Source organism: Megascapheus bottae, chromosome 26 (genome assembly GCF_031878675.1).
Source record: "Megascapheus bottae isolate mThoBot1 chromosome 26, mThoBot2.hap1, whole genome shotgun sequence".
Classification (NCBI taxonomy): Eukaryota; Metazoa; Chordata; class Mammalia; order Rodentia; family Geomyidae; genus Megascapheus; species Megascapheus bottae.
Genome location: NC_143534.1, coordinates 16,886,842 through 16,900,277, shown reverse-complemented (window position 1 = coordinate 16,900,277; position 13,436 = coordinate 16,886,842). Strand labels below are relative to the sequence as shown.

The following is a 13,436-nucleotide window of genomic DNA, read 5'->3' as shown; positions in this document are numbered from 1 at the left end:
CAAGAATTTCTCTCTGAAGGCTAGAAGGAGAGTTCCGCGCTCAGGTAGGTTTGGAAGCTAGTCAGAGCATGTTTCCTTAGGGATGGTGTTTTCTCACCATGTCTTCACTTGGGCATCTAGTGAGGGATCTCTTTCATAAGAACCCTAACACTGTTCATGACCTCCTAACCTCTGAAAGGCCTCAAGCCTCCCTAGCACTAAGGCTATCGTGATAAGGTTTCCACATGTGTGCTGCGGAAGGCATACAGTCAGGTGACTCAGAGCAAAACCCATCCAAGAGTACATAATAGGAAAGCTTACTTTAGGCTTTTTATTGCTTCAGTGTGTGACAACAGGTTATGCAAAGCTAAGATTTCATAGACTCCAAGTTTTAAATTTCCAGTTAATTAGTTCCAATAATTGGAGATTCTTGGGTATGATTTGTTTGGCTAGTGTGTTTTGAGCCTGTCCTATGCAGCTCTGTGTTAACCATAGCAACATTAAGCAGCTTGTCTAGTACAAGAGGGAAGAGTGTTAGAATATGAACTTGAACTCAGACAAATCTGAGCCCAAAGCCCCAGCTCTAAACCACAATGCTGACCAGCTGTTGAGATGAATATTGGTGATTTACTTTGAGTTTCTCACTGCTAGTTAGACTCACTGGATTCAGTTCCTCAGTGCCACATAAACAGAAAAGGCTAGAAGTGGTGTTGTGGCTTAAGTGGTAGAATGCTAGCCTTGAGCAAAAGAACCCTGATCAGAGACAATGCTCAGGCCCGGAATTCAAGCCCCCAGACTGGCAAAAAATAAATACATAAGAATGCGATCACTTTAAGAGGTATTTTTGTGTGACTTCATTGGTGTCCATTTAGCAGTCAGATTCCCCAGTAGAAAGTCAAAACACTAACCTGTCAGATGATTACAACTCGGTGGAAGATTTTGTATCAGGTAACCAAGCCAAGTAGAGAAAACCATACAATAACAGCCAGGAGCAAGTTAAGTAGAGAGAAATAAAGGTAGTCTTGTTCTAGTGTGTATGTGCTAAAATGTATCTAGGAACTCCATAATGCTCTTGGATGAATTTTTTTTTTTTTTGCCAGTCCTGGAGTTTGAACTCAGGGCCTAGGTGCTGTCTCTTAGCTTCTTTTGATCAAAGCTAGAGCTCTACCACTTAAACCACAGCACCACTTTTGACCTTACCTTTTCTGTAATGAATTGGAGATAAGAGGCCCATGGACTTTTCTTGCCATGCTGGGTTCAAATCATGATCCTCAGATCTCAGCCTCCTGAGTAGCTAGGATTACAGGTATGAGCCATGGGCACCCGTGAATTAATTTCTTATTGTCTCAGTTGTAGTTCAATTGAGACTAGTTCTGTATGTGTTAGCATGTCTGCTTAGATAGTCCCACGTATATGAATTTTAAAACCCCATGTCAAAACTTTATTCAGAAATGGGGACCTGTGTCTATAGTCTTCAGAATTGTGATGTAGGAATTCTTAGATATAATCTAATGCATATAAAAATTTTTAAGCATTTAATACTTACAGCCATATACTTCCATTGTTAATAGTCTTCCTCAAATTTGAACAAAGAAGTTATTCTTAAATTATTCATTCTAGAATAGCATTTCCCAAACATGTTTAAAACAAAACAAAACAAAACCTGTGGAAGGAAAAAAATAGGCTTCATGGCAAATGTTTGCATTTGTCTTCATGTTTCCCAGTGTCCAAAAATCATAACAGAGGTTTTAAGGAGTCCAGAAGCTGGCTTGCTTTCCCTCTCTCACCAGCTGTAGGGACCTGCCCTCTTTTTCAGTTGGTGCATAACACAGTCTCCCAACCCCCTGCAGGAAATACTGCACAGGCATTGCAGGCAGGTTCCTGTCACACGAGAGCAGCCATGTGACTCCAGTGATTATGAAAAAGCCAGGCTTATTAGGTTCATGCATATATCCAACATGTAAAATGCATGTTCTGAATGTCTATATATACTATTTATACTGTAAAATAATAGTGTATGCATGTATCATTTCCCACGGTATTCTAGTCCAGGTTCCAAGAGTCCAAGAAGTCTTATTTTTATGTACATTCACTAGTGATTTCATAAACTAATAAGGCAGTATAAAAGAGACAGTGTTAAAAGATCAGAATTTGTGACTGAAATCTATTTAATGAAACAGTCCTGTCCTCCCCCACCCCAAACCCCAAATCAGAGAGTAAACGCTGCTGCAGTCAGCTGGCAGCTTGTGGGTGTGCTCTGATTTACCATGGAGGGAGGAGTTTGTACTATTTTAAATGCATAACAGAGCACTCATGTCGTCATGGGCAAGCAGAGATGGAAGCAGCTCAGGGGAAGTGAGAGACAGCAGTGTTGCCTGTGAGGAAGGGAAGCTTTGTAACATGTTCCGAGACAGCCGTGACTGCAAAAAAAATCATCAGTCAGGCATACGTGTCACCACATGTATTTTTGCTTTCAAGAGTCATAAGTAAATAGAGTAAGAACCAGATAAAAGCCTGGGAAAAAGCTGTTTGGGATACTGAAGTTATTCTTTATGCTTCATTGCCCTTTACCTCTCTTGGTACCTTCCAGAGAAATCAGTGTAGATGTATTTTTAGCTGGCTGTTTCTAGCATCAATATGACAACACGATTCTGTCTTTATATCAGTAAGCAGCTTCTACTGTGTTTTCCTATTTTCTGCTAGCTACAGTTTACAAAGGATGTCACAGCACTGGTAAGAAACGCTTAGTAGCCATTTCCTTGCTTTTTAAGTCATGTGTTGTAGAGATTTTTTTTTAACAAGCTGATCTATTAAAACTGTAAGTTTGCTTAAAGAAATCTCTCTCTAATCTTAATAATCTTACTAATTTGCAGAGTGTTTATGGTTTACCCTGCCTTGTTTCTTAACCTTTACATTTGTTTTTATTTTGTCTTCTGGAAATAAATGATGGGTGTCAGTGCATAATATTTATCTGCATCTGCATTTTTTAAAGTATCTCATTCTCCTCTCCCTTTCTCTAGTACTTTTCTCTTAATGTTTGTGGCTACTCTTATGTTTGTGGCTGCACTCGGCTTTGCAAGCTGTCATATGCAAAGACAAGATGGGATGAGAGTGTTGAGTTAAGCTTGTTTTGATTAGGGACGATATGTTTCCACAGCTGACTGTCTGAGATGCTAAATGTAGTCTTGTGTTGCATCCATGAGCTCTGTTTTGGACAGCCTCTGTAATTAATTACAGTTCTTAAATTTTAAGAAATACTGCTAGACAATTTCATAGTTGACCAAAATTGATCTGTATGCCTGCTTGTTAATAATAGAGAAATATCATCTAATAAGAGAACAAATAAATTTGTGCATTATTGTTGTTGTATTAGTTTAAGACATAAGTATAACCTGCATTCTGAAAGAAAAATTAACCTTTTCATATTTTTGTGCATTTAATGTATATGTGCTTAATTTATGCATGTTCTTTTATTTTTACTTATTAAAACATTTAGTATGGCTGGTAAGAGCTTGATTCATTAAAATGAATTATTATTATTGGAGATTCTATAATGGTTAATTGACAAGACACTTCAATAAATTGTTTATGATAGTATTAGTACTTAAAAATATATTTGGTTAAGATTTTTTATTTTTTACCTTCTCTGGCAAAAGAAGTCTTCTTTTGCAAGCATGTATTAGGCAGCCATTTAACCTGTCGACTCCTGAAAAATTGAGAAGCTTGATGAGAATTTTAGAAGCGACATGACTACGTGTAATTGATTGTGGGAATGTTGATATGTCTTACATCGATTTGAAAAAGGAAATGATTAAAATCTATATGTGATGCAAATTCTACATTTGCTGCAAATTCTACAATTTGTATGATTTCTATAGCAGTAGTTTTTTAAAAAATATTTTTTGAATTTTCTTTGTGAAGTACCCTTTTGTGTTTGACTGCATGCCATAGTATCATTCAGGAACAACTCAGGGCTTAGTAAAAATAAAACGTTATACTACAAACACAGAAAATATTATTCATTTAATGAATTTCCAGTGACTCTCCTCTTATTTCCATATAGGCATATTCTCAAGATGCCTACCTAAAAGGCAATGAAGCCTACAGTGGCAATGCCCGTAACATACCTGAGCCTCCGCCAGTTTGCTACCCCTGGCTGCCATCTGCCCCTTCAACCATGGCCCAGCCAGTTGAACTGTCTCCCTCAGACTCATCAGCAAGCAAACAGCAAACCAGTACACCGGTCCTGTCACAACCTGGCAGGGCCTATCGAATGGAAATACAAGTGCCTCCATCACCAACAGATGTTGCGAAATCTAACACAGCAGTGTGTGTTTGCAACGAAAGTATAAGGACTGTCATTGTGCCTTCTGAGAAGGTTGTAGACTTGTTATCTAATAGAAACAACCACACAGGTCCTTCCCATAGAACGGAAGAAGTGAGGTATGGCGTCAGTGAGCAGACCTCTTTAAAAACAGCATCAAGGACCACGTCACCATCAATTCCCACTGCCCATCTGATTCATCAGACTTCAGGCTCCAGAACACTGGACTCTTCTGGGATGTTACTGAAATCTGGACATTCGGAAGGACTCTCAGGAAGTAGATCTCAAGCAGTGGATTCTCCTTCTGTATCTGTTAATCATTATTCCCCAAATTCCCACCAGCACATAGACTGGAAAAACTATAAGACTTACAAAGAATATATTGATAACAGACGATTGCACATAGGTTGTCGGACAATTCAGGAAAGACTGGATAGTTTAAGAGCAGCATCTCAGAGCACGACAGATTATAACCAGGTGGTCCCCGCTCGAACTACTTTGCAGGTACGACGTCGAAGCACTTCTCATGATCGAGTACCCCAGTCCGTTCAGATCCGGCAGCGCAGCGTGTCCCAGGAAAGGCTGGAGGACTCTGTGCTCATGAAGTTTTGTCCGAGAAGTGCATCTCAAGGTGCTCTGACGTCTTCATCTGTTAGTTTTAGTAACCATAGAACTCGTTCTTGGGATTACATTGAGGGGCAGGGAGAAGCCTTAGAAAATGCCAATTCAGAAAGTCAAACACCTGATTCCAATGGGGAGCGGAAACAGACTTATAATTGGAGTGGGTTTACTGAACAGGATGATAGACGGGGTATTTATGAAACACCCAGGCAACAAGAAATTTATAAATCCTTCCGTGGTTCAAATTTGACGGTGGCTCCAAGCATTGTTAATTCGGACAGTAGGAGAGTGAGTGGTAGAGGAGTAGGCCCTGTGTCACAGTTTAGAAAGATTCCACCAGATCTGAAACCACTGCAATCTAACAGGAATTTTCAGACTACCAGTGGAGTGCCACTGCCTCGGGGTATTTCACAAGACAGATCACCTCTTATGAAAGTCCGGAGTAATTCTCTGAAAGCACCTTCTACACATGTCTCAAAACTTTCATTCAGCCAGAACTCACTGGTTTCTATCAAAGACCAAAGACCAGTAAACCACTTACATCAGAACAGTGTGTTGGGTCAGCAGGCATGGCTCAGAACTGAAAGCACTCCCAATCACCAAGTGGACATGGGGAAATCCCACTGTGTGTCTGGGGCTTCTGCAAAGCCTGGTCCTCAGATGAAGGAGCACTCAGATACTTTGGATTTAGAATTATCGGTCAGTCAAAGGAGTGAAGATTTAAATTTACATGAGGCTGAGAATGAGCCATCAAATGCATTAGATAATAAAGAACCTGTCATCCTAAGAGAAAAACCTCCCTCTGGTCGCCAAACACCACAGCCTTTAAGACATCAGTCTTACATCTTGGCAGTAAATGACCAGGAGACCGGGTCAGACACCACCTGCTGGCTGCCAAATGATGCTCGCAGAGAGGTCCATATAAAAAGAATGGAGGAGAGGAAGGCCTCAAGTACCAGTCCTCCTGGTGATTCCTTAGCTTCCATCCCATTTATAGGTGAGTTTTTTTTAAGTCCTCGATTAATATGTGAACTAGAAGAAATCTTTTCAGAAACTCGGGCACAGTGGCTCACACCTATAATCCTAACTACTTAGAAGTCTGGGATCTGAGGGTTGAGGTTCAAAGCCAGCCTGGGCAGAAAAGCCCCCATAGGACTCGAATCTCCAATTAACCACTCAAAAACCAGAAATGGAGCTATGGCTCAGAGTAATAGAGTGCTTGCAAAAGACTTCAGGGAGAATGCACAAGCCCTGAGTTCAAGCCCCACAGCTGACAAAAGAAGAAAAGAAAATAAATCTTTTCTGAACAGTAGGATTTCTTGTTCTGCAAGCTCAGATATTTTACATTGTGGTTTTTAAACATTTGTTCTCAATTTTATGCATTGAATTTTAACTAGAACAGTAACTCTATCCTCCTTAAAGTTAATTTTGGTTTTTAATTTCCCTTGTGAAAGAAAATCTTGGGAGACGGGACTGTGGCCTTGTGGTAGAGTGCTTGCCTAGCATGCCCAAAGTCCTGGGTTCAATTCCTTGGTACCATATACACAGAAAAGGCCAGTAGTGATGCTCTGGCTCAAGTGGTAGAGCATTAGCCTTGAGAAAGCTCAAGGACAGTGTCCAGGCACTGAGTTCAAGCTGCAGGACTGGCAAAAAGGAAAAGAAATACTTGGTATAGGTAGTACCCATTTTTTGTTTTAATTTTGATGAAACATTCCCACTGTCTGGAGCCAAGAAAATCAGCAAACAAATCCTACCTAGTTGATGAACCTCACTCAACCAAGTAGAATTGCTGTGGTAATTAGTGCCTTGAGTTTTTGTTTGTCTTTTCTTTTTTCCAATACAAGGTTTCAGTACATAGCCTGAATTGGCCTTGAGCTGGAAATCTTCCTGTTTCAATTTCCCCAAATGCTTGGACTACAGATACGTGCAGCCATACCTAGCTAGTGTCCTGTACTTTCTAAAAGTTTTTGGTAGATTTAAGATTAAATTACTTATTTGTGAAATTACTTTAGGGAAAAAAAAATCACAGAGTCTACCCTGTGGACTGACTCTTCATCTAAGTTGTATCCATCATACAGCAGAGAGTATGTTTTCAAAGTACTAGTCATGTCATACCCCACTTCGAATCAGAACCCTTGGCTTGCTTTCCATCTCACCTAGCATAGAATCAGGCCAAGATTCCACCGTGGTCTGTGAGGCTATCCACTTCCAACCCTACTGCACCATCCCACCACTCTCCCCTCCCCTGTTAAGATCTGCCATGTGCCTCCATCTGCCACTCATCCTTGGTGTGCCCAGCAGGCCCTGTTCCAACCCCATCCTCCCCCCCCACCTTGCTGCTCTTTCTCAGCCTCGGGATACATTCCAAAGATGATCACAAGTTTCTCTCCTGCTCTCTGTGTGATCTCTGCTCAGGTTGTTGCCTCTATCAAGCAGGCTTTCCTGCCTGTCTAGCCTGTCCAGAATAGCTCACCTCCCCCCATCCATAGAAGCTAATCTGTACATGTTTCTCTGTGGCACTAAAATATAAACTACAGAAAAGTGAGACTTGAGAGTATGATCAGGTGACACTGATAAGATTTGAAAGAAAGTTCTGTTCAGCTTAGAATTTTTATAAAGATGGTGTATTCAAGTTATAAACATGGAGAATCTCTTATTCCAATCAACCCCTTTAAGGCCAGGCTCAGTGAATTTTACAGTTGGTGGAGTTTAGCACATCATCTCTAGCAGATATCTTACAGAAAGCAACAATGGACTGATGATTATTCTCTGCTGATTCTTCCACCTGTAGCTGTACTTCATAGGCCCAGGAGATCTTCTCAAGACAGTAGTGTCATGATGCAACACAATCTCATGACATCTGGAGTAGTAAAACCTGTGCCGCGTGTTATCTTTTTCTGTTTTCCCCCCATACTACGAAATACACGAATAGAGCAATGAGTTATGCTATCAAAGAGAAGTTGGCTAAAATATAAAACAGTGAACTAATTAGTCTAAGACTTTGTAATTACTCTATAAATATCCCATCGATAAATGATGTTCCTCATTTCATTAGGTAGAAGTGCCAGGAAAGTCCAGCATTTGTTAATTGTTCTTTCCAATCTCTGAGATAGTAGGACATGTACTGATATTAAAATGAAGAGGCTATCTGCAGTGTTTCCCAGTACATGTTAAGTATTAAGAAAAAGTTCAGTGTTGGGGACCAGTGCCTCACGCCTGTAATCCTAGCTACTCAGGAAGATGAGATCTGAGGATTGTGGTTCAAAGCCAGTCTGGGCACAAAAGTCTGTGAGGCTATTATCTCCAATTAAACACCAGAAAAACCGGAAATGGCACTGTAGCTTAATTGGTAGAGTGCTAGACTTGAGCTGAAGAGGTCAGGGAGAGCACCCAGGCCCAGAGGTCAAGCCCCAGGACGGACAAAGAAAAAGTTCAGTGACCAAATAGGCTGAAAAATGCTAGTTCAAACAGGTTTTCATTTTTGGTCTTGTTTTAAAAGTAGTTGCTCAAAGGAGTTGCCATTCAGCAAAGTAGTATATGAATACAATGCCATAAGACTTTTCAGAATCAATTTTACTACATGTTAGGAATTGTCTAGAATTTTCTCAGAAGTATTTGGCAGCAAATCCTTTTATTTAGGTTATCTCATGGGATTAGTGTGCCACAAAACACAAGTTAGAAGAACTTTGATCTGTAACCTGTTATTTTTACATAATTTTTAAAGCAAAAGAAAGAAATTAAGGCTTGTCTTTATAATGTCATATTCAGAAATTCATACTCACATATTCTAATAATTGCAGTTATTTAAGAATATTAAATAATTAAAATGGCTTGGTTTCAGTCCCAAGTATTAGAAAATGGAACAAATTTATTTTAGTTACGTGTAATACAGAGCTAATAACATGTCTTCCAGAAAGAGAAGTTACATTTCTATAAATACAAAGGCTCTAATATTTCTCCTGTGCCACAGAAACATTTTTAAGTAAACATTGTGACTTTAAACGAAGAATATTACCAACACTAAGTAGCCCAATATGTCTTAAAAGTAGACTTGAACTCCTTCAAGTAAAAAAGAAAAATACGGAAGAACTAAATTTCTTTTGTAAGATGAATCTGTCAGTGGCATTTTTCATTTTCCTCTAAGGACAAGGAAAAAATCTGAAAGGTACTAAATAAGTATATGAAGTAAAGATGGTCTTTTCAGGCCATTTGCCATGAATGTTGGTATAGAACCAGTATGTTCAATTACACACACATATGTGTACACACACACACATGTATATATATACATTCACATATATTCATGCTGCTGCTGTTTTGGAACTGCATGTATTATATTACCCTTCAACATTATGAGTAAAGTCATTATCATGTAACTTGGAGGTACATTGTACTCAGAGTCAGCTCCTTACAGAAGGGTAATTTCCCCTTTTACTGTAACCTGTAGCATTGGACACGGTTGAGAAGAGACAGGCATGGCTACCATAGGAAATTCGAAATGCATAGTCTTTTTTTTTTTCTTTGCCAGTCCTGGGGCTTGAACTCAAGGCCCCTGCACTGTCCTTGAGCTTTCTGAAGGCTAGCACTCTACCACTTGAGCTACAGTGTCACCTCCAGCTTTTTCTGTGTATATTGGTACCAAGGAATCAAACCCAGGGCTTCCTGCATGTTAGGCGTGATGGATTCTTAATGTTGATTACCAAGATTGACTGTTATAGATAGTGCTGCATTAAGATAGTGCAATTGCCTCTTCAACACATTGATGTATCCTTTATATGAGATATTCTGGAGTATTCTTGCTTTCACATAATGTATACATTAGTGATTAATTAAAGTGTATCCTAACTATTGAGGTTTATTTTTTTTGATTAATTGCAACTATGATAGTATTTTTAACCCAACAGAAAGGTTTTCATATTTTCCAAGGGAATTTTAAAAATTACATTACCTATAAATATGCAGTAATGTAATTACATGCATTTCAATTGGGTTCTTCCTTTAGTTTCTTTAACATATTGGTAAAAGGAATGTACTGGAAAGGCATAAACAGTACTTACATGAGTAAGCAGCAATCCTCTGTCCTACATGCCCTCCAGTCCCATTCTCTACAAGAATTGAAATCTTCCTCCTCTTTTTGGAAGTACAGCTTGTAATGCAGATGGTTTTACTTGTGTGTTTCAAAACTTTCCTTCGCAGGAGATTTGTTTTCCTGTGTCTCCTTGTTTTGCCAAACAGAAAGCCTTGTCATCTGAGCTATCTGTGCTATCACAAATGACAGGATTGCATTATTTTCTGTGGTTTGCTGAAGAGTATGCTATTGTATGTGTTTCAAGCTTTTGCTTTATCCTCTCATTATTAATAGCATTTGGATTGACTTTAAATCTTAGCTATTGTGAATAGTGCTCCAGGAAACACAGGAATGCAGATGTCTCTCTGACATAGTAATTTCATATCCATTGGTTATATACCACTAGTGGGATTGCTGAATCATATGGTAATTCTTTTTTAGTTCTTTGAATAGCCCCCGTACTGTTACCCATAAGAGCTGCAGTCATTTACACTCCCACCAATGGTGTGTAAATCCCCTTTCTTCTCAGCCTTGCCCAGCATGCTACTCTTGCCTTTTTTATTATAACCATTTTACCTGGGGTGAGACAAATACCACCTGGTCTGTTTCATATGTGAAATCTAAAAGAGTTATGCTTACAGAAGTAGAAAGTGAAATCTTGGTTATGGGAAGCTAGAGAATTGGAGTGGAGGATGGGGAAGCAGTGAGAGGCTGGTCAGTGGGCACAAAGATGCAAGTAGATTGGGAGACTAACTGCTAATACTCTGATGCACAGTAATTATATTTAATAATGTGTAGTTCAAAAATGGGTAAAGCTTTTGAATGCACTCACACAAAATATCACACAAAATACTAGTAAACATTTGTTTGATAAACAAATGATACACATAATTTTATCATTATATAGTGTGTAGAAACATACTGTACCCCTCTGTATTTACAATTATGTGTCAATTGGAAATGAGCTTGGGAAGGGGTAGTTCAATGGCAGAATGCTGCCTATTAGCCTTGAACTCATTGCACAATACTGCACATACACATACACATACATGCATGCTGTACACATACATACACAAATATGCACAAATTCAAAAGAGGTTGAAAGTACCACTAGGAAATCTAGGCTTGCAAAACAAAAAACAACAAAACTATCTTTGAAATGTTACCCAATATTTAATGGACACACACATTTTAAATTTTGCACCATAATTTTTTTTTAAATTTTAAATAAATCAGGGTTTTAAATTCCCCTGTAAGACTTCTTCTACAGCATCTGCAGGCAGTCATCGAACCATGCTAATCACTTTCCCTAGGATAGTTACTTTAAGAAATATTCTCTTACAGAAACAACTCACTTTTTAAATTACCTTTTTACATACATGTATATGTGTGGGTTCTGTCTTCATTTGTGCTGTTTTTTCATAGTAAGTGGTTTTGCTACCAAAATCTCCTTATATCATTAATACTATATAAGCCAAATAATTTCTAAACAATTCTTTTACACATTTTATATGAATGTTTGTAAATCATTAGAATCGTGAACTAGATAGATTCCATAAAGCTAACTTATTTTTATATATATCATTTGAAGAAACTATGTTAAATTTGGGGGTAATTTAAACCCTAATGCTAATTTTAGATACAAATTTTAGTAAAATTAGATTTTTTTTCACCGAGTTAATTGTAAAAACGATCACGTCTCTGTGCTTTTGGAGAAAGGATTATTGGATTCTACTATCATAATAGTAAATTAGCACATAGTTAAAATGGCTCAGAGGCGTTTGCAAAATATTTTGTTCTAAAATATGAAGAGCTGCTTTTGATATATATCTTATGATCAGAAGATAAGCTTTTATTTAGGCACAAAATAGAAATTTTACAACTTTATAAACATTAGTTATCTCTAAAATACTCATCATTAAAACAGTTAATATTCTTTAGATTTACTCAAAATCAGTGTAGCCTTTATCTTACAGATCACAGAATGAAAAGCCTATTTCATCATTCTGTTTTGTTTTTGTTTTGCCAGTCCTGAGGCTTGAACTCAGGGCCTGGACACTGTCCTTGAGCTTTCTCAAAGCTAAAGCTCTACCACTTGAGGTACAGCACCACTTCTGGCTTTTCTGTGTATGTAGTATCGAAGAGTAGAACCCAGGTCTTTGTGCATGCTAGGCAAGCACTCTTCCACTAGGTTAAACTCCCAGCCCATCATTCTAATTTTTTTTAAAGGATCTCATTAAGAAATACTTTTGACTTTTAATAGCTCCAATTTTATAGTTCTGGCCTTCTATTAAATTACTTTCTCTCAAATACTAGACATTAAAGCACTGATATTTTTAAAGATTTTAAGGGATGACATTGGCCAAAAAGAAATCTGTACTCATTACCTAAAAAACTTTCACCCCTCCATACATCACCTTTATAAAAACAACTAAAAAAAATTTTTGGACAGAACTGGTGGGTGCCAGTGGGGGAGGACAAGAGCAAAGGAGGGAACCTCAAATGTCACACTGTACTCACAGCCCACCCTGTAGTTGGGCCTCTTTGTCAGCTGCTGTCTTCATCTGTAAAACATCACCATACCTTTCCTGTGTTTTATAAGAAGTGGTATGTGTAGTAGCATATGCTAGAACATAGTGGGAGCTATTGATGACAGCTGTTCTACGATGGATAGTAACAGGCTTTCAAAAAGCTTAAAATTCATACCATGTAAAATACTCCTTATTCCTTCAAGAATGCAAAAGATCCCCATCTTCCCCTTGAATCTCTTTGTTCAAGAACACAAGCCAGACAGATACGGATCTTGGACTGCCACCTTTCTGTGATTTACACAAAAAAAATGCCCAGGAGCCTGGCAGTGGTGTTAGTAATGCCTGGCAACTCTAGACTGAGCTTTGTTGCCTGTCTACAAAAAAATAAAAGTAGGGGAGTAATTTGAGGCCTTGATATGTCAAATGGTAAAAAGCCTTAGCCAATTCACCTTGCTTAATTAATTGGCTTCCTGAATTGATTGCCATAATACATTTAAAACTTGAAAAGGGTAATATATGATTATGCCTTGATAGGTTCAGTTTCTGAATACACATTAGCTTTTGGAACTTCTATTATAAGTTACTGGTGGTAGAAGAAACAACACATTTAACTTACACCATTCTTAGACATTGCTTTAAAAAAAGATTTCCCAGAGTAGTGCATGTGCTAAGTAGAGAACACCAGATGGATGTTAGTTGAGTATTAGTCTTTCTGCCTTTGTAGTCATGATTGTTGCTTATTAATAGCAGTTAGTTGGGTTTTGTTGTTGTTGTTGTTGTTTGTTTTGGGGGGGAGGTTGGTTTTGTTTTGTTTTGTTTTGCCAGTCCTGGGGCTTGAACTCTAGGCCTGGGTGCTGTCACTGAGCTTCTTTTGCTCAAGGCAAGTGCTCTCCCACTTGAACCATAGCACCAC

The 13,436-nt window shown here is 38.4% G+C and overlaps 1 protein-coding gene across 1 annotated transcript in view; it reads left to right on the top strand.

Moving 5' to 3' along the window:
• The window catches only part of LOC150046006 (rho GTPase-activating protein 21), a 78,520-nt gene that overhangs the window by 47,882 nt on the left and 17,202 nt on the right, over positions 1–13,436 (top strand). Inside the window, exons 7-8 of the mRNA XM_090319024.1 lie at positions 2,683–2,712; positions 4,043–5,921. Of these exons, the coding sequence (XP_090175150.1) occupies positions 2,683–2,712; positions 4,043–5,921 (1,909 nt within the window). The remainder of the gene's footprint in view (positions 1–2,682; positions 2,713–4,042; positions 5,922–13,436) is intronic.